General features: G+C 39.5%; 2 protein-coding genes across 4 annotated transcripts; both read right to left on the bottom strand.

The window, feature by feature from the left end:
* Positions 1-115: 115 nt before the first annotated feature.
* On the bottom strand, positions 116-18,744 carry slc1a6 (solute carrier family 1 member 6). 3 transcript variants are annotated; one of them, XM_089000016.1, is made up of 13 exons: positions 18,237-18,744; positions 13,342-13,540; positions 13,208-13,273; positions 9,182-9,451; positions 8,840-8,977; positions 8,032-8,239; positions 7,290-7,332; positions 6,941-7,066; positions 6,679-6,863; positions 6,302-6,535; positions 5,770-5,964; positions 5,392-5,526; positions 116-4,986 (listed from the first exon to the last, which is right to left on the bottom strand). In XM_089000016.1, exons 4-13 carry the CDS (start codon positions 9,405-9,407, stop codon positions 4,788-4,790), a joined length of 1,689 nt encoding a protein of 562 aa, XP_088856142.1. In that variant the 5' UTR covers positions 9,408-9,451; positions 13,208-13,273; positions 13,342-13,540; positions 18,237-18,744; the 3' UTR covers positions 116-4,787. The 3 variants fall into 3 exon arrangements, with proteins under 3 accessions (XP_088856142.1, XP_088856141.1, XP_088856143.1); XM_089000015.1 differs by lacking the exons at positions 13,208-13,273; positions 13,342-13,540; positions 18,237-18,744 and adding an exon at positions 11,947-12,082; XM_089000017.1 differs by lacking the exons at positions 13,208-13,273; positions 13,342-13,540; positions 18,237-18,744 and adding an exon at positions 11,073-11,126.
* A 134-nt stretch (positions 18,745-18,878) lies between these two features.
* Positions 18,879-24,096, bottom strand: tax1bp3 (Tax1 (human T-cell leukemia virus type I) binding protein 3). The gene is made up of 4 exons (XM_089000018.1): positions 23,922-24,096; positions 22,445-22,564; positions 19,978-20,055; positions 18,879-19,852 (listed from the first exon to the last, which is right to left on the bottom strand). The coding sequence occupies exons 1-4, from the start codon at positions 23,958-23,960 to the stop codon at positions 19,694-19,696; spliced, it is 396 nt and encodes a 131-aa protein (XP_088856144.1). The 5' UTR covers positions 23,961-24,096; the 3' UTR covers positions 18,879-19,693.
* Between the last annotated feature and the right edge of the window lie 161 nt (positions 24,097-24,257).

The following is a 24,257-nucleotide window of genomic DNA, read 5'->3' as shown; positions in this document are numbered from 1 at the left end:
AGTGTCCTTGAGAGTTTTGAGAGGTGCTTATAAATGAAATTTGTTTTATTATTATTATTATTGATAATAATAATAACTGATTGCATTCAATTACGTGAGCAAATGTGGCAAGTTATATAATTTTTTCGTGTCTAAACATTTGGCTTATATATAGTTTCGTCTATCTCTGCAATGTGTGTAAACAAACAGAAATAATACTATTCGAATTTAAGGTAATACCGTTTAAACGTTTCTGCTATTTTTACGATATACAGTAAAGTCTCGTTATATCGATATCGGATATATCGATAGTCCCGGTTATATCGATACTATTTCTATGCACGCACGGAGAAAATTACATGTAAACAGGGTCGGATATATTGATAGTCCCGGTTATATCGATATTTTTTCGGACTCCCTTGAATATCGATATAACGAGACTTTACTGTAATAGTGCTCTGAAAAAAGAGAAGAATAAGTGAGTGTGAAATGTCTTGAGATTTAAGATAGTTTTGTTAGCAAGCTTTTGGTATTAACTCATTCACTGCCATTCACATATTTATTTGGAAATTGAAAATACGACGTTGAGCTCAATTCCTGAATTTGTTCGGGTTTTGTTTTTTTTCATGTTTGGGTGCCGATAAAGCGTTGGCCATGGCCTCTGGCAATGTTTTTTTCTTTTCCACAGGGGGCAGCATTTCCCTTTTTCCCATGTTTGCACTTTGTTCCAGCTTCAGCTGTTGTTAAAGCGCGATATAAACCAATTATGTATGTATTACATTTTAATCTAGACAGCCGCCCTCATTTCAAGCTCATATAACTCCAGACCCATATAATTTACGAATTAACTCTTTTTTTTCTGATGAAAGAACATAATCTAAGGTTTCTAACGTTGTACTGAATGTTTATGTAGTCCTAAAACTCAATATTCTGTGAGTCCTGGAATTCAAGTGACAAAACCCATGGCACTAGAGTGGACACATTTTTGCACATCTGGCAGTGAATTAGTTAAAAATAACCATTTCACGAAGTAGTCAGTGCCAAATAATTCTTCGCAAGGTTTTTTTTAATCGAGCAATGTTCAAAACACTCTTTGTTGGACATATTTTATCAATCCAAAATTAATCGTGGTAATTTAGCAACGTAGTTGCCTCAACGTGCAACCGTTAGTAGAACAAATATCTCAAAAGTGCAAACATACCTTTTTGACGTATCACCTTCAAACGTATGTTATTCTTTATTACAGGTATTTTTAATACAGTACTATCTAATCTTGTATAGGGTGTTCTACTCGTTTGTATTAAATACAATAATGTCAAGGTTTAAACATTGCTATGATAACTAGCTTTGGTACTTGCCCATAGAAATGACTGAGTACCAAAATATCTGTGCGTGTCCACTTCCTGGTTGCATAAAAAAGGATTTAAATGAAACCAGGTGTGGCCATTTTTTTATAACTTTATTTGGTTTTACAGCGATTATCCCAAGACAGCAATCATTGGAAAACTTGTTCAACACAAAAACAAACAATATGAGATTGTATTTTATTTTCAAATTAATAAATTAAGTAAATATCAATCATACTGCAAAATAGATACATGTCATCACAACAAAAATCGCCATTATTTGAAACTACAATAAATATTTTAAAAGTGTCAATAGAAAATGCGTAGGAAAAACACACGTACACAAAAATGGAAAAACACTGTGAGTTGTAGATATTTATTATAAAGAACAGCCATATAACATCTAGGGTGCATTTGTAGTTGGTAAATGTCATTAAATTAACAATTGGAAGCCACAGAAAATATGAGCCATCGCAGCAGGTCTAAGTAATATCACAAAGTAACTGAATAATTTTAAACAAAAAAATTGCCTTTAGGTGGACAAATGTATTTCAATTATATAATCTCGCCATTTGTATTTCAAGAATGGCCCTTTTCAACAACAATTTTAAAGGGTTTTCTCCATTACAAATTGGGAAAATATTGACAGAGCCTTTGGAGAAATGTGAAAGTTGTGATTAAAACCGGGACACCTCTTCGTCACCACTGTTGGAGTTTCAAAGATGCAACACAGTAGGCCAAGATGTGGTTCTTCTGCCATTCAAAATGCATAATTCCTGAGTGTGGCTCATTGAATGACCATTAAAAATTTAAGAAAAAAATCACCATTAATTGACAAATAACATACACTGGCTTCCCGTATTTGTTATTTAACAGTAGAAATACATTATGCTCAATACAACAGTGCACGGTTAGCAAGCTATCAAATAACCATGAGTAAAACAAAGTAACACAAAGTGTAAAGAGACCTGCAAGATGTCAATTAAAAAATAATTAGGATGAAACTACGTATTACATATCAAAAATTTTGACCCAAGACAGGAGAATTTCCTCCACCAGGGGTAGCCACAAACACCATGATGATGACAAACTTAATTCCTGAGCCCTTTATTTCATTACATTGTGCCATCAATTCCTGGGGAAACGCCACTTTTCTTTAAATTACATTAAACTTTTTTTAAAACTAAACCCCGCATTACCTTGTTTTGCAAAGCTTCCACTTTTCTGAATTGTTCTATTCACATGTGAAGCGTTCATCGCAAAAAAAACATGAAACTACTGCACATTTAGTTGTCTACACTGGAGTACCTCTTCACAATGACAAATATGACTACAACTTTTTCCCCATCAAAGTAATACATGAACACAAGATCATAATATAATATTCAAATAGTGTGCTTATGGAAAACCTTTCCAGAAAACCATACCTGCATGTATTTAAACAAGTTCACAGCAGTAGTCTTAAAAAGTAGTCGAGCAAAAATATTCAGATTCACAAGAAGGCATTAAGCGGACACACCTTGGCAAGGTCACTAGAACTTAAAACAATAGGTAGCAAATTCCAGTGTTTAACAGTCAAGCGCGTTCATATTAAAACCATTTACAGCATGTGAGCAAAATTAATATAATAAAATGAGATGCAATATGCACAATCGCTGTGTCACATTGCTGAAGTGTCCAAGTTCTATTAGAGGTAGTCTTGATGATGAATGACAGACAGTGGAACTTTCAAAGTGGAATGAACCGTAATTGGTACATTTTGGAGGTCAATCTTGGTTGAATTCAGAGGGGTTTTTTTCTATTTGCATCATCGCTTACGTGGGCGCATTATTCTGGAATTCGAATGATTTGGGAGTTCATCAGCATCACACAACGGAGGTTGAGCAAAACAGAATGTCTGTAGAAATAATCACGATGAAGTAGAAGAAAATAGAAAATACTCCGGCAGAAAAGGACAGAAGTGTGTTGCTGAAATTGTGAAGAATGCTGGGTTCTTACGAATTCAATTGGAAAACTGATACAATTAGGGGAATAAAGTCTTATTTTGCAAGAGAATGGAATACATCAGAACAAAATCTGATTACAAATGTATAACGGTTAAATTACATTGCAATAATTTATAGGGCTCATAAACGATATTGTTATTTATTTTTTTGCATACATCCACAACAATTTGACTATTTTTATCATTGTCATTCAGTGACGTGCGGTGAGGTTCATGGCTGGTGAGACACTGACGTCATCAGTCAGATTTACAAACATAAGAACTCTACAGCGTAGCTTATTCACCATTTGATTGGCAACAATTAACGTGTTTTGTTTAAAATGTCATTTCAGTATTCTTTATATAAACTGTAGCATAGAAAAAAAATGTTATTATCGTGTTACCTTTACTTATAAATGAAGTCCAAGTGCCGCTCCTTCTGAAGAAAGGCATCTATACCTTCTTTGTAGAAGCCTTCCTTATCTTTCTTCAGTTCTAAAAGTCTCTATTTCTTTCAATTTAGATATGTAATCCTCCATTCTGAAAATAAGGCCAAGCAACACGAAAAAAATAACTGGATGGTTGCACTTAACTTGCTAAGTGTTTACTGTAGCTAGCTGTCACTAATTCTATTATTCTGCAGCCGAGGAGGCGTAAGAAGAATATCTGTAATCACCAGCACCGCCTGTCATGAGGCAGGAGAACTGTGTGCCTCACCTAGGCAATGCGGTCTCACTGCAGAGCAAGCCAGCACAGTTAGCATAGTCATTGCACAATCCATGGTGAGGCTCAGCCGGCTGCTGCCTCACCGCTCGTCTCTACTTGATATTTGAACAGTAAATGTGAAAATTCAGCGATTTTGGAAAAAAATCCAAAAATGGTGAAGTTAAATGGAAAAGAACTTTAAAGTACAAATCGCTAAATAAATATAACTGTTTCATTAATTTTTTTCATTTGATATTTCCATGATGACAGGTGAGGCACGGCCTCACCTGCCTCCCCTGACTGCACGTCACTGTTGTCATTATGTTGTACCTTTTTCCTGTAACCTTTTCGTCATACAACTGATTTTATTGTTCTTGAAAGTGTATGACCTAATTTGACTATTTGTTTTATCTTTTCACTCTAGCCTTCCTCCTAATACATATTTTGTGAGCGCGTATGCTTTTGCATGAGCCTTTGACACTACCGTTTACCCTGTTCTTTCACTTTTCTGTGGGGCAGCGGAGCACTCTGGCCCTAAGACACCAAAACAAAAAGCTTATTTATGCCTAGCGAAAAGCACATTCACAAAAATGTCCCTGGGTGCTGAGCCTTCTAGCTAGGTAGTTAAAGTTCAAATGTGTCATGTGTCACCTATAGATGACTTATTGTTTCTGCCATTTAGCAAATTCTTGCTGTGTAATTAGACCAATATGCAACCTGCACAAGTATTTGTTGTTTTTTTACATTGCCGGGGGAGCTGCAGATCTCAGCGGTCACATTGTGGTCTCGCTGTTGTGGTTGTGCATGATGTCATTGTCCTGGCAAATCAGATGGTAAGGTTTCTCGTTTTCTTCAATGACGGAGTTGCGCACCTCTTCGTCCTGATTCTGCAATTCGTCACGAGAGAGGTGTTCCAAGATGCCCGCCCCGAGGGAGTCACCCAGCACATTGGTGGTGGTACGCAACCGGTCCCTGGGGAAATACACACACACACACACACACACACACACACACACACACACACACACACACGCACACACACGCACACACACACACACACACACATACACGCACACACACACGCACACACACACACACACACGCACGCACACACACACACGCACATGCACACACACGCACACCCACGCACGCACACACACACACACACACAAACACAGACACACACACACACACACATGCACACACGCACACACATGCACACCCACGCACTCAATAAGCAGATTGACAGAAATGTACAATGAAATGTGTCTCTTCCAATAAATGTTTGATGGTGACACCTGTTGCGTACCACAACGACATTTAAGCAGAAAACCCCGACCAATCACCCATCATGTTGACATTTAGCGGGCAACTCACAGGAACCAATCCACTGCGATGATGAGCGTTATGTCCTCTGTGGGCAGTCCCACTGATGTCAATACAATCACCATGGTAACAAGGCCAGCTTGAGGGATGCCTGCTGCTCCGATGCTGGCAGCCGTTGCCGTGATACTGAGTGGGCAGCAGGAGGGGATACAGGAGGAGCGGAGACATGTTTTTTTTCAGGGTTGCTGTCATTCCGTTGAGGTTAATGCGAGAAAATGACATCACATTGGAGACCCATGTGTGGGCTTCTTTTTTTTTTAAACATGAAAAAAAAATATGTATTTTGGAGGGTGAGGGCATTAAATTCGGGAATGGCAGTGAATGAGTTTAACAAGTCTTTGTAAGTTTGGAGGTCTTTGTAAGTTTTACCTGATTGTGAGAATCTGACCAAAGTTCAGGTCCATGTCATTGACTTGGGCGATAAAAATGGCCGCCACGGCTTCGTAGAGGGCGGTGCCGTCCATGTTGATGGTGGCGCCCACGGGAAGAACAAAGCGGGTCACCCGTTTGTCCACACGGTTATTCTCCTCCAGGCAGCGAAAAGTGATAGGCAGAGTAGCAGAGCTGTCAAAATAAAAAAATGGAAGATGGAACCACAAATTGTGTTCCCTTTAACATTTGGCATGTTATGGGATCTGATTTAATTGTGTCCTATGTCAGAAAATAAACATGTGATTATGATGAAATACAGATCGCAAGTACAGCAAACTACAACCACAACGGTATTGAAAGTGCTATTGACTTCACTATACAAATTGCTTGATGTCAAACTCTTCCAGTGTTGTGGGTGTATAACTGCCCATCAAAAATTGTTCGTCTTCACAGAGGCCGATTTTTGCTTTGGATCTGATTGGACCATGCAATTACGCGCAAAATTACAAAACAACTGATTGCGATTCACCTGGAAGAGGTCCCCAGAGCGGTGATGAGTGCCTGCAGTAAGCCACCAATGAAGGCGTAGGGGTTCTTCCTAGTCACCAGGAAGTAGAGTAGCGGCAGGACGAAGAGCCCGTGGATGAGAAGGCCCACGATGACCGACACGGTGTACATCGCTAGCTGACCACCCATCTCTGCCAAATCCCTCATCTCCACAATCTTACCCGCTATCAGGAAAAGGATGCCAACCGGCGCATACCTACCAGCCATATAGGTGTACAAAGTGAATGAGGATGCTCCACTTCCTGTTTGTGTGTGTGTTTTGTGTGTGTGTGTGTGTGTGTGTGTGTGTGTGTGTGTGTGTGTGTGTGTGTGTGTGTGTGTGTGTACACAGACACTGACCAAATAATAATGGCCACCAGCCTCATGATGGCTTCATTGAGGCAGTCAAAAAACTCCCTGAGGGCCTGACCCTTCAGCTTCATGTTGCCGATCACCAAACCGAAGCACATGGAGAAAAAGACCAGACCCAGAGCGTTGACACCATCAGAAGAACCCGACGTGGGTACCATCTCCTCCAATGTCTCCTGTGTATGTGTGTGAGGATATCATGATCAGGGTTACCCGGTCTACACGTTGGGTGGGGATACATGGGCTCACTCACCTGAATGGTGTGGAGCATCCTGCTGATGTTCACGTTGGCATCCGTCATATTGATTGCATTGTCAGTGAGGTTCAGGCTCTCCGTCATGTTCCTCGTTTGCACAATCCTCTTGTACATGGTTTTGTACTGAAATGTGATAACCAAGCAATAGTGACTACAAATCTCCTGTTTCTATTGTTTGCAGGTGGCATTCAATCAAATATACATTTAACATGATTTACTAATCATTGTCTAGTGTTGAACACAATATCCCAATTTCAGTGGTGGGCTTGTATCGAAACGTTTATTCAGGAAAACAAAGAAAATTAAGTTAATCTATTATGAATTCAGAAGTACAGTATTCTCTTACCTGCTTGAAACAAGCTTCGACAAGATTAGGTGGAAACATGTTCCTGTGAAGAAATGTAAGACTTTTTTTTCTTTTTTCCCTTTATTGCGATACATTTCACTGATATAATTTGCAAGGAGAAAACAAATGTTATTCATTATATATATATATATATATATATATATATATATATATATATATATATATATATATATATATATATATATATATATATATAGACAGAAATGATACAATTACATAGAACGGGAATAATAAATAATTTCTGCCCTATTTCTGCTGCAATTCAATGGAAGTTGGGCTGCTCGTTTTAACGTGTGCACTTTGGCCATCTGGCGGCAGTATAACACAGCCATATGGTCAAGTGGAGACATCTCATCACCTCATTAAGGTACAGTAATATTATGTCATTGTTTGCATTGGATAAATAACATATGACAATGAGTATTTTAATATTATTCGCCTTCACGTGTTACTCAACTCTTTGCTTTCAAACATTTCAAACATTGGCCCCGTTCGAAAAATGGACCGCTGATGATAATTGTAGCTCGATGACGTTTCGCACCATTGTCCTTTTGTTTTGTTTAGTGTGTTTTGCAATTTGTCTCACAAGTCAAAGTAAAAAAAAGGCCCTGGAAAATCCCATAAACAAAGTCACTTGTATCTCAGGACACCACTGTACTGTAATATCTACTTAAACTAGATATTTATATTCTATGAACATGAGACAATGATGTTGGATTACCTGATGAGGTCCAAAAATGCATCTGTAGCTTGGATCATTTCCACATTTCTGCTCTTGGATATAGGGCTGTCTCTGCTGCCTTTACCGGGCTTGATGATAATCACAATGACGATGCCGATGAATACAGCGATCAGGGTGGTCACCATATAGTAGACCACAGCACGAACGCCCATTTTACCGGTCGCTTTGCTGTCCAAAGAGGACATTCCTGCCACAGAGTATATTTTTATTGTTCATGTAATTATTCACACATTTCTATTTCTGGTTTGATAATAAGTACATTTATTTTTCCACAAAACACAGGAGGTAAATGAGAGGGGAAATTTAAGTTGCTCAATCCTGTACTAGACCATAGAGTTCATCCATCCATCCATCCATCCATCCATCCATCTTCTGATCTGCTTTATGCTCACAAGGGTCACAGCAGGGGTGCTGGAGCCTATCCCAGCTGTTTTTCGGGCATAATGCAGGGGAGGCTGAACCAGTAGCCAGCCGATTGCAGGGCACACAGACCGAAACATTCATCCGCAATCACACTTATGAACAGTTTAGATTGATCAATCATGTTTTTGCAATGTGGGAGAAAACTGGACAACCAGATGAAAATTCACGCAGGCTTAGAAAGAACATGTAAACTTCACACCGTAAGCCTGGAGCCGGAATCGAACCCATGACCTGTGCACTGTAAAGTCGACATACTGCCTACTGATCCTTGCCACAAAAAAATGTTGTGGAATGCTGGCCGATCGACAGTCAACGAGCATAAAGGCACCCAGGGAATGTTTAAACGTGTGTGTTCAAAATGCACCTGTGATGAGGCTGGAGATGATCAGTGGCAGCACCAACATCTTGAGCATCCTCATCAGCAGCTCCCCAGGAAAGGAAAAGTACTTTATCTCTCTCAGGGACAAGTTATGAGAGCGCAGAGCGAAGCCCAAGATGATGCCTGAAGAGAGCGGCACACCGTCAAAATTACACAAGCATATAAAATAATAAATGTTGGCATGTGCAATGGTTATAAAGAAGACTGATTTTCCCAAAGTTAGAAGTGGAAAGTATGGATCTATTAGCAAACGTGTAAAAAGTTGTCAGGTTAAAAAACATGAAAAAATGACTTAAGTACAATAACTAAAATACAAGACACACTTACCCAGAGCCACAGCAGCAATGGTGAATAAAACAAAGAGATTTCTTTTCAGGAAATCTTTGACGCTCTCCTTGCTGACGGAGCTTATTTTCTCCTTCATGATGCTCGCTCTCCTCTCCATGGCCGCACAAATTTGTCTTTTCAAGTCTGACGGCTCGGGCACGGCAGCTTTGTCCGCGTCCTCGTTCAGAAAAAGACTAATGCCGGTCGGCGGGGGCTTCTCGCTCATAATCAGATCTAGAACCTGGTCCAGGAGGCAGGTCTCGTGTGAAACTGGACAAAGATGACACAGTTGAGTGGGAAATGAAACATCACACATTTGCCACTATGAATGTACCTATTATCCATATAACTCCATTGTCATAATTTTCCGTGGTGAAGTAACTGATAAGGTGATTGTGCAACGCTGCACACCCTTTTATGACTGGGATGGTGTTGGGTACACAATGAACCAATAACATTCTAACTATCAAAACAATGCCAGGAAAAAAACAACATACATGTTTATAAATCAGTGGCAGCCCAGCCCATTTAACATTCCAAATGCATTCACAAAAAAAAGTGGGTGCATACATTTATGCAAATACAGTAAAGTCTCGTTATATCGATATCGGATATATCGATAGTCCCGGTTATATCGATACTATTTCTATGCACGCACGGAGAAAATTACATGCAAACAGGGTCGGATATATCGATAGTCCCGGTTATATCGATATTTTTTCGGACTCCCTTGAATATCGATATAACGAGACTTTACTGTATATTATTCACATTACTTTAATTTCATCAAATGGTGAGTATAGTTTTGCTTTGTTTGAATGCTACTGTGCCGATGACCATTTTGTGTTCGGGAGCCTTTTACTGAGTTGCTTGTTTGGTAGTCACAAGGGGACATAAGCCAGTGTCTTCTTGTGCTGGTCCCAAGCCCGGATAAATACAGAAGGTGTAAGGAAGGAAGGGCATCCGATGTCAAAGCTTGGCCAAAACAAACGTGCGAATCAAACCTCTGAAGATGGAGAACACTGATTCGCTGTGGCGACCCCTTGAAGGGAAAAGCCCAAAGGAAAAGAAGGAGACTAATTGTTCATTTTTATGTCCCATATTTTCTTAATCCAATTGAGTTAGACGTGTAATTGGTGACAGTAGTGGTGATTTTTTTTTATCTCAAAAACATGGCCTTTGAGAGGGGGTATAATTTTGATATCCATTGTTTGCACTCAATCTGCATTTCACAACCAGAAGAGTTTATGAGACCAAGAGCTGTGTCAACAGTTCCTATTTTACTAAAACTCAATTTAACTTTATTTATAGAGTAGTTTAAAAACAAGCATTGCTGGTTACAAAGTACTGTACGGTAAATGGAATAAAATCTGACAAAGAGATTTCAAAACAATAAATCGATAACATAAAAGTAATAAAAAAAACTACATAAAACACCAAAACAATGCCAATCTCATGCGGGTCTAAATTCATATTGACTATTTTATCAGGGATTTATTCCTGTTTGTGAATGTCATTATTGTTTATATTGCACGGCTGAGTTGTTTCGGATATTTTGAGTACTGTACTGAAATGCATAACAGAAAGGACAAGATTAAGAGCTATTTCTAACTGTAATTTATGACCACAATAGTTAATATTGTTAAATTAATACCCCTCAGACAATATCATCATTTTTTGTAGACAAAATTTTGAATGATTGATTCAAAATTTCTTGACCAATACATGAAAATAAATGCATTAAAATCGTATTGAGAGATGATATCATAACAGTTTATTTGTGAACTGTTTTTTTTAATCCGACAAACATTTTGATCAATAGAAATAATTTTGTACAGCATCCCCAAAAAATCAGTGTCAAATAAAGTATGAAATATTTCCATAGCCTTACCGTTTTGAGTTGTGTGGAATAGTTCAAAGCAGCGGTAGGTGCGCACGTGGCGGTTAGTTGCAAGACGTTTTATCTAAGTAGGTTACAACGTTTCCTGTCAATCGGCCCTTACAAACAAACTTATATCGTAAACTAAAAACCAGGCGGAGTCGATATCTAGTTTCCTTGTACCTTTTGCCACAACCTCTTGTTCTATATCTTCATATATGACCCCCAAAGGTATTAGATCTACAGTGTATAAGATTTTAATGTCATTGCGATAAAAAACAAACAAACAAACAAACATTTTTTAGACCCTTTAAAGCCACTATACTTCCCGCTTTTTTTTACAGGTAACTTTTCGCATTTGTGTCATCAATCAGAAAAACTATTGTTTAGGTAACTTGTGCTGATAAAGTGACTGTTACTGTAAATAAATGGCTGTTTAGCTCAAGTTAATTTAGGCATAGATTTTTATGGAAATAATTATTATTTTCTCTCTCTCATCAGGCTGCCATCGCTAAAGTGTAGTTGTAACTTCTGTCTAAATATAAATAGGTATAAATAAAACACCAAAGAAAACATAAATGAAAAAGCAAACATCTACAGCGAATAAACAGTTGAACCACCAAGACATTACTAAAAATCTTCCTCTGAAATTCTAGCCTGCAATATTGCTGCGAAAAGGAGAATGTGCAGCATTTCACACCTTGAAAGAAAATGACTTTGGACCACTCTGTCAAAGCATTTGAGGATGCCAAGCACATTTTTGCCCACAACATATCCAGTGACTGAGCTTATATTCACTTAGCTTGCAATTAGCTGACTTGCTCTCACAGCATTTTCACCAATGAAATACATCTATCTCCTGATAGACTGAAAAGTCAAAACTCACCGCTCATGATTCAGCGCATTGAAGCAGTACCATCGAGGTGTGACCCTGACTCCAGCGCGTGCCTGTGTGTGCTTGTGTTTGTGTGTGTGTGTGTCCAGAGGTGAGGCATCCAATGATGATGAGTGCTGTACTGTTCTGCCCTTATGAGTAGACAGACATAAAAAGCCTCTCACATGTTCTGACCTTTTTATACCTCCATCCCCACACACACACGCACACACACATGCACACACATCAATACACATTGACACACACACACACACACACACACACACACACACACACACACACACACACACACACAATAACCACACACTAATTAGAGTGCGAGTTCAAGCCTACAAAAGGCCAACGATCCCCTTCTATCCTTTATGTGCTTTTGTCAATGTCCTTGACAAGACAGGAAGTTCACCTAACAGTAGAATTACAGAATCAAAATTGCCAACTTTGCTAACCGGGGTTCAAAAGATAATTAGCATCCAACCATTATTTGAGCTGCTTATCCTCACTGATAGATGGATGGATGGATGGATGGATGGATGGATGGATGGATGGATGGATGGATGGATGGATGGATGGATGGATGGATGGATGGATGGATGGTTTGGGATGGATGGATGGTTTGGGATGGATGAATGGATGGATCGATGGTTTGGGATTTATGGATGCATAGATGGGTGGGTGGTTTGGGATGGGTTATGAATGGATGGATGGTGTATGGTTGGTTTGGGATGGATGGATTTGGCGGGTGGTTTAGGACGGATGGATGATGGCTGGATGGGTGGGTTGGTGGGTGGTTTGGGATTGGATTGGATTTGCCTTTATTAGTCTCGCAGTGGAGAAATGTAAATTTCTCAGCAGCAAAGTTATGAAAGAAAGGGATGGATGGTTGTATGGATATTTGGATTGATTGTTGCATGGATGGATGGATGGATTGATGGATGGGTTGGCGGGTGGTTTGGGATGGATGGCTGGATGGGTGGGTGGTTTGGGATGGATGGGTGGTTTGAGATGGATGGGTTGGTGGATGCTTTGGTATGGATGGATGCATGGATTGATGGTTGGATGGGTGGTTTGGGATGGATGGATGGATGGATGGATGGATGGATGGATGGATAGGTTGGCGGGTGGTTTAGGATGGATGGGTTGGTGGATGCTTTGGGATGGATGCATGCATGGATTTGGCGGGTGGTTTGGTATGGATGGTTGGTTTTCAGCCATACAGTATTTGCAGATACAGTGGTTAGCTTGAATAAATTACCCTTCTGGTGCAGGCAGTCATGAGTTTGGCCGTGAAGATCTTCAGCGTGGTCCTTCCTTGAAGAAGCTGCAAAGCAAGGATAAACGCTTTCATTTCGAAAGAAGCTCTCGTATGTCACTCTTGAGAAAACTTACACGCACGAAACGGAGAAGCTCCTCTCTGTCCACGGCGTGGACGCCTTCTCTCTGGATCGAGAAACCGATAATTAAGTGGTGTTGCCCACACACTCTACGTGTGCATACCAACACGTTTTGTGGTGGCCAGTGAAGCCTCCGGCAGGGAGCAGCACCGAGGAACTCAGCGTGAGAGGAAGCGAGGTTAAGGATCCGTCAACTGGGAAGAAGAAAAATAAATAATGAAGACAAACCACCTGCTGCCCGCCCACAGCACTCACATGGGGTGAAACACGCGACACTTCTCTCTGACGAGATTTAATTGATAAAATGTTCACGTTTGCCATTTCCGTCAGGTACCTTGACCAAATTATGCGGAAATGCCCCCGAGTGGGAATACCTGAAGCATTTTTTCGTTCATGAATTGGAAACACTTAGTTGTGGTGCTGTTTTGTTTTCACAGACATTCTCTGCCCGTGAAATCACAGCCCTGTAGTCATTGCTATGACAACGCTTATTTGCTCATGAATTTGTAACCCTATGGCACGTAGCCTAATGCCCTCACGCCCACTCGGCATGCTGGCGCAAATCTTATGCACAGTTAGCTTCCATTCAACGACCGGGGATTGCACTGATTTTCATCAGTTTTTTCATTATTAATAACTGACACACAAATTATTTGAATAGTTACATATAATTATAACAACAACAACAATAATAATAATAATAATAATAATAATAATAATAATAATAATAATAATAATAATAACACATTTAATTTAGAAGCGCCTTTCAAAACTTTCAAGGTCACAACCAACTGAGGCAATTTTTACAATATTTCGAGAAATCAGCATTTTAGAATTTTTTTATACAATTTTTAAAATTGACATTTGAAATGTTTTAAACCGGACCACATCTGCCCATTTATTGGAAATTTGCCTTAACACTATGTATTTTCAATTTAGGGAATTTTTTTACAAACAAATTCATGGTTCTGCTATGGGCTCACCAGTTTCACCCATAGTGGCGAATCTGTACATGGAAGAGATGAAGAAACAGGCCCTCACATCCTCCCCCTTCATAATTAAAAAACAAGAAATTCAATCCTTCACAGATCACCTCAACTCAGTAGACATCAACATTAAATTTACTCATGAGGACATTAAAGAGAACCAACTAGCCTTTTTGGATTGTAAAGTAATTATAAAAGAGGACAGAGCGCTAAAAACAGTCTTTAGGAAGGGTACGCACACTGACCAATTCTTACTCTTCGATTCTAACCACCCTTCACAACACAAACTAGAGGTTATCAGAACCCTCCAGCATAGGGCTACACTAATACCAACAAGCGTTGAAGGAGAAAAGGAGTCAAAACATATCAGGAGAGCACCCACAAACTGTGGTTACCCTCAGTGGTCTTTTAACAAATGTCAAAAGGAAATAATATGGAATGAAACCAACAATTCTGACGATACTAAAAGGAGAGGAGTAGCAGTACCTTACGTTGTAGGAGTTTCTGAAAAACTACAAAGAGTCCTTTGGCAACACAAAATTCCTACTTATTTCAAACCGATAAACACTTTAAGGCAAAAATTAGTGCATCCAAAAGATAGGCTGCCAAATGAAAAACAAAGTAATGTAGTTTATTCAATACATTGTAAAAATGAAAATTGTAAAGAGCAATACGTTGGGGAGACAACAAATTCCCCAAAAAAGACTTCATCAACATCGCAGGGATAATATTAGTGGGCCTCAATCGGCAGTACATATGCACCTAAAAGCTAGCAACCACTCATTTGACGACAATGAGGTTTAAATCTGAGCGAAAGAAAATAGATGGTTTGAAAGGGGAGTAAAATAAGCTATTTTCATAAAACAGCAAAATCCTTCCCTTAACCGTAATGGTGGGGTGAGGTTCCATTTGGATTAACAGCCTACTTGGGCGAAATAGGATTAGGAATAGTGATAAGGTGATACCGGTGGAAGTGGAGCATTCAGGCCAGTCGTTAGTCAGGACAATAGAACCGATCAGTGGAGCCGCAGGGATTAGTCCTCTGCTCCCCACAACCTGAGCACAGTTACCTATCATAGCCGAGTCCAGCACCACCACGTCTGGACAGTAGGGATATATATATATAGGGCCGAAACTACCGGTAAGACTTTAGTTTGCTGACAACGTTTGTTGGATAAGAAGTGAAACATCCGACACCTTCAAAGAAGTACAGATGACGGCTGAAGAAACCTTTTCATCGATGGACCACTCCTGTACGACTGAGAGTTTACACAGAAGTATACTGTATTAACAATTAAATGAAAATTAGCTATTTCTTTATTGTTTGCATTTTACCGGGGCTATTGTAACAATGACTAAATTAAAAGGGATGGACAAAAATGATGCAACCTTCAACATAGTATTTTTGTTGTGTAACACTTTGAGGCGATCACACTTAACGATTCAAGACACGCATAACGAGCAAGGCGGTGACAAATGCAATATCAGAGCGATTCTATTTTGCCATACACCTTGAGGGCTGGTAGTGATACTAGTGGAATCCTGTAGTTTACTACAAAGTTTTGTCAATACCAGGGGAGCAAAATGCATACTAGTAATGCAACACAGATGGTTGGACAAGTCTCCTAAAATCTTTTTCAAGGACATCAAGGATATTGAATACATGCTCAAACAGCTTTCAATACTAACATGTTTCTGAAAACTGTGGTCTCCACGTAAGTTCTATACTGGTGTTCGACCAAAGTGGTATGAAGAAATTGCATTGCCATGGCAACACAATTATCTTGCCACATAACGTGGGAGGAACTCACCATGCATGTGTGATCCTCATTTAGATGGATATAATTATTCACAGCCCTGCAGGAGGCAACGCTTTTCTTTGTGAAGCACATTTGAGTGCATAAATCCCATCAAGCTGTTTACAAACGGTTTACACGAGTCATCGAAATTTTATGTCAATCCACTGATTCACAGTCATCTTTTAGGCCATGGTAACACAATAATGAGTAGCAGCACTCTTTTGACACACACAATGTCGTGTAATGAAGTCACAAGGCAACTTGAAGCAAGTCCATTAGTTACCTGGCAACTCCAAGAGTTGCGCTATTAGTTACAAGAAACTTAGACATTGTGAGTCGGAGCCATGGAGCCGTGTTTGTACAGTTTCTTTATTGTCTCATCACGTCGTGTAATAGTATTAGGAAGCCTAGGCGAGTGGAATGGAGCGTAATTCCCTTCGACCCAGGACGCAGGACACACACACACAAACTTTGCCCATCATTTTTTTTCTCCAAAGATAGGATCAATGCCCCAGCTCAACCCAGTGCCATGACATGACTGCAAGCAGATGTTAATCCAAGTACAGAATGAGGCAGCAAATTCGCTCTCAGGAAGAAAAGGCAAGGAAAAAAGGACTAGAGTATGCAACCTGATTGCAGTTATCAAGCTATTCAGTGGAAATAAGATGAGAAATATTAGAACATTTGAACAGAACAGGACACTTGAAACAAAACAAAGAAAACAAATACTCTACCCCAAATTACACAAATCTATGATAAAGAACTGCTCAAGAAAAAGGCTACCAACTACTGAACCAAATTTCATTTCCTACGTCTAAAATGTAAAACATCTGGATTAGTACAAGCAAATGCCAAACATCTGGTCTGAGTCAAGTTTATCCAAAACCTGAAAGCCAACAATGAGAATTGATATGCCAAAAGGAGTCCAAGATGGCGCCCGCGTAGGCAGCTGTCAGCAAGTGCTCCCATGAGCTTTGCTTTTTTGTTGTTTTTGTCTTGTTTTTGTGTTTTATTTTGTCACTTTGTGTTGTTGTGCATCGTGTGGAACGGATACAGATTGTTTTTCAGCATTTTTGGTCACGACATTCATCAAGGAGGAGACTGTGCTGAGCGGTTGCGCCTTTTCGGCAGTAAGAATATGCCAGTGCTGTTTTTTAATGGGAGGAATGTCGGTGCCATTCGACTGTCATCGCTGGACACCAAAGGGGCCATTGTGGATTGGATTGGATTGGATTTGCCTTTATTAGTCTCGCAGTGGAGAAATTTACATTTCACAGCAGCAAAGTTATGAAAGGAATGAAAGTAGAAAAACAAAATACATGAGCTGCTGGAAAGGCAGTCTTTTTTGCGCCTGTAATGGGCAGCATCTTCACAGCCCTGCTTTATTCAGCGGAAAGGTCGGTGCTGTTGGACAGTCTGCGGCTGGATGCATGGCTTGAGGAGCCCGCGATAAGAAGAAAGGAGCGTCAGCGCAGAGCGCCGATGCGGCTTGGAATTGAAGCGGATTTATGTGGGACAGGAGATGTGAGACAATGTCTTTTCGTCAATGGATGCTACAGCTGCGTGTTTGCTTTCAACATTTAGCTTGTAGTCGACGTGCACATTCCACCATGATGTCCCTGATCCACTGGTAAGAAACGCTTTGATCCTCTCCTCTTTCATCTGGAACTGCTTTGTTTAACAAAGAGGGTACAGAAAGTGCTTAAGAATGCATGATTCGCTGTGTCTTTCTGTTGTCATGTTATTTGTTATGTCGTTTTTGTTTTTGTTCTTTTTGACTTTTCTACTTTCATTCCTTTCATCACTTTGCCGCTGTGAAATGTGAATTTCTCCACTGCAAGACTAATAAAGGCAAATCCAATCCAATGTGTCCAAGGTGTAGGCAATTCAGTTATATTTTAATTAAATAAATAAAAAATAAAGGGACTCCATCCTTCTGTTCATAAATAGGATTAGCAACCAAATTATGATTAGGACACATGCAAGCATTAACACTCCAAATAATGGAAAAATATGGTCCGAAGATGGTTTCAACTCTAAAGTTGAAGCAACATATGAAAAAAAGAGACAAATGATTGTATTAAAAATAATTTGGAATATTTTACCTGCCGTTCTGGAACCTCTCGAAGTTCCCAATGGCCACCACGTCCTTGAACAAGGGTTTCGGGAAAACCTGAGCAACCAAGAAATGGGTTCCTATCTTCAGCCTGCAGCCTGTCAGATTCAATCTGTTGGATGAAAATAATTGCACTAGAGAAAAAGTAAACCCGAAGCTCAAAATTCACAGCTACCCAGTGAGTGAGTTGCATAACCGAGACCTTTTTACATTTTCAAATAATCACTTTTTCCCATCGCCATTGCAATAATTTCCCATCCAATCACAATTTCCCATCGCTATTGCACTAATCTTAGAACAGGCCCACTGGCATCTCACGTGCCAACCCCTAGTTTTGAGTCTTATATACACGGTTTGGAAAACTCCAGACGGATTCAAAAGCACATTTAAATGCATTTCCACTTTTACTTTGACAACTGTTGCGAGCAATCACACATCAAATAATCAAATAATGAACATTTTTTTCTGTCATCTTAATTGTTAGTTCCTCACCACATCCAGATAACTTTTGACTCAATTATCAATGTAAAGTCAGCAGTCACGATGATGAAGCACACAGTCTATTATGAAATCCAACCCAAGAAATGTTATTAAAAAATATTTCTCTCTCACTCATGACTGACACTTTAAGTGCTGTATTCATTTCATTTATTATCATGGTTGTCATTTGCAGTGGTGACTACTTCATTACAGGTACCTACAACCAAAGTAATAAAAGCTATTCATTACTGATGTTTGATATCACATTTTTTTCAGACCTATACCAGTGTGAGTATTCACTAAAGGACTTACCGATACCGCTAGTACAAGACAAATAGTACAATTTATATTAACACAGAGTGTATGTTGTTTTGACATGTGATGAATTCATTAATTTAGTGAAAATCACCTTAGAAATGAACAGACAAAAATGATAGTGACATAGAGTACATTCTAAAATAAAAGTAGATTGAAAAGGTGTCAAAAGAAGTAAAACAGGAGTAGGAAAAAGAAAACAAATACGGTATTTGGCTTTGTGTGTCAAACAGACGCATGTGTAGTCCCACCTCCTAGCAAAGGGGACCAACTCAATGCCAAAAAACAAATGTTGACATTATCAGCAACCTTTATGGGTATCTAATACCTTGAAATAAGGCTGGTATTGATACTAACCTCGTCCCTGGTGTTAATTAGAATAAAAATCACACATGGGTACAAAATAATGCTGATAAGCTAAAGGTTTCATTCAGAGTCGGCTCAGAATGGTGCATTGTGTGTCCCAAAAATGTATCTCTCCTCTTCAATGCTATAAAAAGACATACACTCCCAGTTTTGTTTTGGTTTTAGTTGGAGTGGGTTTTGAATAAAAAGACATCTTCCTCTTGTCCAGTGACTTAATGGAATGAAGTGATTCAAAACGGTGCATCCGTGTGATCACTCGTGCTATTTGACGGTGGCGGGAAGGCCTCAGTGCGGCTTGCGGAGGTGCTGGCCCCCCATTGAATTTTTCACAGCGTCCTCCAATGACTTTCTGGTGACCAGAAGCCGCACCACGTCCTCTTTCTTCTTAGTCAGTCTTTTGCGTGCTTGGTCGTGAGTCACCATCGTCATGTCCCAACCGTTTACCTGCAATCAACGACAAGATAGGTTTGCTTCAAATTGTCTTGTGTTGGAGTTGGTATAACAACAGTGGGGAGCGTCTGTTATGAGCACGCGTTCACATTGCGTCATCTAGTGGAGGATTCAAGCACCTGCATAATTTTATCTCCCATCATCAGGCCGGCCATCTCTGCTGGTCCGTTTGGTGTTATTCTAGTCACATAGATGCCCTTAAAAAAAGTGAAATCATGAAATACATGACAGCAATAAGTACAAAATATTTCGAATGGAATCACAAAGGCTCACTGAAATCTATTCAGTCAACATTACATTTTTTAAAGTAATATTTGACCAGACTAAGTGTTTTCGCTGAAACACTTAAAGGACAACAGACGTCTTCAGACAAGTTGTGTCCATAATTTGTAAAATGGCTTCAAATGACTACTACTGTGCGTATTTTAATAAGATTCCACCGCATATAGCTATAGTTTACGTTTTAAGACTCGTGCTGAATATTCTGGAAGTCTTGTTTTTGAGTTGGTGACGAGTCCGTACGTGACATCACTGAAGGAGCGCCCCTGACCGAAAAAAAGGACACATTGTAGCAGTCCTTCCATCACGTCAATGCTTGTTTGGTCTGAAAACATCATGTTGCGCCAGAAGAGGGCGTCCAAGCTCCATGTGAGGAATTTATCAGCCTGTGGAAACGGGCTGATTCATTCCTCACAACAGCTCGGTGGCCATCTTGTGCATTTTCTGGGACACTACATTGCAGTCCTGACGGCTCGAATTGATACGCAAGTACTTCTTTAATCGATTGCAAACATGTATGCTTTCCTCTTCAGAACTATTTGAATCATAGTCATAACTGGATGAGTAACAAGAAAGCATATTCTCTGAATCTGAAGCCATTGTTTTGATTCTCCAGCAATGCAAGACGTCTTGGCGTGACGTCACGAACTGGGGGCGGGACTTTATGAAAATGCCCAATTCGCAGCTCAATTTTTTGCAGATTTTGGACACTTTAAGTCATTTTTATTGGTGTTTTGCATAAAAATATCATACCTCGTGTTTTGGGTATTTTAGATGCTATAAAACGTTTTGATCTCAGTTAGCAAACAAAAAAGTGACGTCGGTTGTCCTTTAATATGAAGCCATAAAAATAATGAATAGAAGAGTTAAGGTAACTTACTTCTACTTACTTCACATAACTTTGATGTGTGAAGTTCTTCCCGCATTCTGAGATTGCTCAGAAAAGAAAAAGAAAAAAAAGCTTGCCGTAGTTTTTGAGGCTAATAGCTAGCTAAATAGCTAATAGATAACTAATAGACAGATAATGGCTAGCTGGCTAGCATTCTATCTATTTGAGTTATTCCGGGTTGAGTGAATGCTGGCGTGTGTGGCTGCCGCTGCTCACCCGCAGAAAAACTTATCCTGTGACTGTAAAATGACCTTGAGAGTTTTGGAAGGCGCTTATAAATGTAACATAATAATAATAATAATAATAATAATAATAATAATAATAATAATAATAATAATATTATTATTATTATTATTATTATTATTATTATTATTATTATTATTATAGAATCTTGGGGAAAAAAAGAAACAGCAAGCATACTCGTAGACACCCCAAGTTGATATGCGGAGAAAATGAAAACTACATACAGATTCAAAGCCAGAACTTCAAAGCTGCCAGGTAGACACATCGACCTCTCATCCAATGATATGCCTTCAGACATATTAGAAAGTAATAATTATAATAAAAGGAACGGAAAGCATGCAATGTGAACGAATACTGCTGACAGTTTTACATGCAAACTTGTATCAACCTGTAGCCATCTTATGTCATCCTACGAAATCATCATTGCAAGTCATCCGAGGCCTTCCATGATGTGTTCAGGCATGATGTTGACAACATCTCACCAAAATATCTTTGTTTCAAGAGGTGGGAAAATGCAATGTGCAATGTGCATTTACCTAAAATGTTAAATAAACCTCTTGACAAAAATTTGGGGCAGCTCAACCCACCTCTGTTCACGAGATGTAAATTTGCTAGTTCAACTTCATCCCCTCGGTGCATTTCACATAAAACGGTGACAAAGGAAAAGGCAAAAAAACAAATGAATAAATTACCTTTTCCAGGCAGTTAATCAGGGTCTAATGTTTTATTCGATCTTCCTCACTATAAGAACATTAAAACAACACAGTACCGTATTTTGTGAATTATAAGTGGCCTATTTTAAAACTGGTTTCATATATAGGGCCTACCGCAAGATAAGGCGCATAGAATAGAAGCTACAATTGTGGCTGTGATTGTATTATGCATTATGCAGTTGCATCCACTCGATGGAGCTACACAGAAGGGAATACAATGCAACGCAGCTTTATTTATACAGAATCTTCACAACAACTGTAGCTGCAACAAAGAGCTTTATGGTACATTTAATATACGACGCCCAGGACATCAAAATATCGATCCATATATAAGGCGCATTAGATTATAAAGTGCACTACTGTCAGCTTTAGAAAAAACTGAATGCTTTTAGGTGTGCTTTACACAGTAGTGCGGAAAATATGGTACATGTATCATTTAGTGCCTAAAATGAGTGGACTTACTTTATCACTTTTGTCTTCTGAGAAGGGGTTCTGACCGGGATCTTGGTCTATCCCTCCTCCTATGCTGAAACCCAAGATGAGATTGTCTCCCTGTCGCAACTTCTGGATCTCAATCCTTTGCTGTTTGGTAGAAGCACAATACAAAAACATATGCAGTATTTAAAAGGATTCCCGCTTAGGACAGAATCAGTGTCAGTGGTATTGACAATGAAAAGCAGCTGCAGGCAGGATGACTGCGACTCAGGGGTCGCTCATTAACACAAAGACTTCCTGTGTGTCTGTGCCTGTGTGTGTCTGTGCCTGTGTGTGTGTGTGCCTGTGTGTGTGTGTGCCTGTGTGTGTGTGTGTGTGTGTGCCTGTGCCTGTGCCTGTGTGTGCGTGTGCGTGTGTGTGTACGCGTGTACTAAGCAGAAATTCCAGCGTGGTGCAGCTGATACAATTCTATCTAAAGAGGACCGGAGGGCTGCCTGGAAGTCATTCAGCGAATGAGGTTTCGCAAGTCACTTTTAAGAACCTCAACGAGTTATAAAAAACAAGCCAAAGTCAATCATTTCATTGTGATTATTCTATCAAAAAAATGTTGCTTTATAGGCACTCTTTCTCTCTCTTTTTATTACTTTTTATCACTTGTCCTATTCAGCGAGGACACACAAAACAAAAACAAACAACCATTCACATCTATGTGAATGGTTGCAAGAGCATTTATTAAACATAATGTTTTTGATTTTGGAAAGTATTTTATGTTGAATAGCCCACGAAAGCCCCAAATTCAAACCACATACCTCAAATCTTTAGAAGACGTGTTGGTCACTGTCCACAGTACTACCCACAAAATCCTTAATCTTGAATGATTCATTTAAATAGGTAATTTAGCAGGAAATTTTTGACGAATGGGAGGAAAATATATAACTGAATTAAGAAATTACTAGTTATATAGTCAAACAGATACATAAATTTGCCATTTATACCATAATTTATGCCGTTGTTGAAGACGTGATTTAAAGTAAAACTGCACTGTTTTATGACTTGCATCTGGTCGGAATTACATAATTCCAACGGCAAATGAAGGCACCGCACTTCGATGGAAGCTGGAAAACACGTCATCGACGGTAACGCCCATTGAGCTATCATCAACCACTTGGCAAACGTTCATTGCAATTGACACATTTTAAATATTTACTTGGAAATCGAAACGATCAATGGCTGAAATTAAATAACTGTTACAACGCTTTGCGTCGCACCCTCGCCGATGCGTTCAAGTTCTCAACCAACAAAGAGTCCCCATAAGTTACGATAGCTAGCTCGAGAAAATATGTGCGAGAAATGTGTCAAGAAATACAAAATAGGTTAGGTTAATGTGTAATGTAAGCGTTAATTATAAGCATTGGAAGACGTTGTCTTTTATAGAATGTCGCATTAGAATCTGGACAATGGAGTATCATTTAGCGTCCCAATTCCACTCGAAACTTCAACTCACCACAACAGCAGTCAGCGGTTGTCCGGGGACAAAAGCCATTTTGTCGCTGGCGTGGTATGGAAAACAACGACAATAACAAATTGAAAGAAAAGTTATAGAGCGAGAGAAATAAAACCAAAGTGGCGCAACTTCCTTGATGACGACCACTACAATATATTAGTTCCACCAGGGTTGATCCCTTGCTTAAAAACTGGGCGCGGCCTTAACTAGACAGGTGCATTATTGTTAATGAAGTTCTTGAGCCACAAGGTTTCGACCAGCAGTCACAGGACGCACAGGGGACTCAGCCAGCACTCAAAAATAAGTTGCAGTAACATTTCTGGTGGTTTCAAAGTT

Source organism: Hippocampus bargibanti, linkage group LG07, assembly GCF_051943395.1.
Source record: "Hippocampus bargibanti isolate YZ-2025 linkage group LG07, ASM5194339v1, whole genome shotgun sequence".
Taxonomy (NCBI): Eukaryota; Metazoa; Chordata; class Actinopteri; order Syngnathiformes; family Syngnathidae; genus Hippocampus; species Hippocampus bargibanti.
This window is presented reverse-complemented; position numbering and strand designations above follow the sequence as displayed.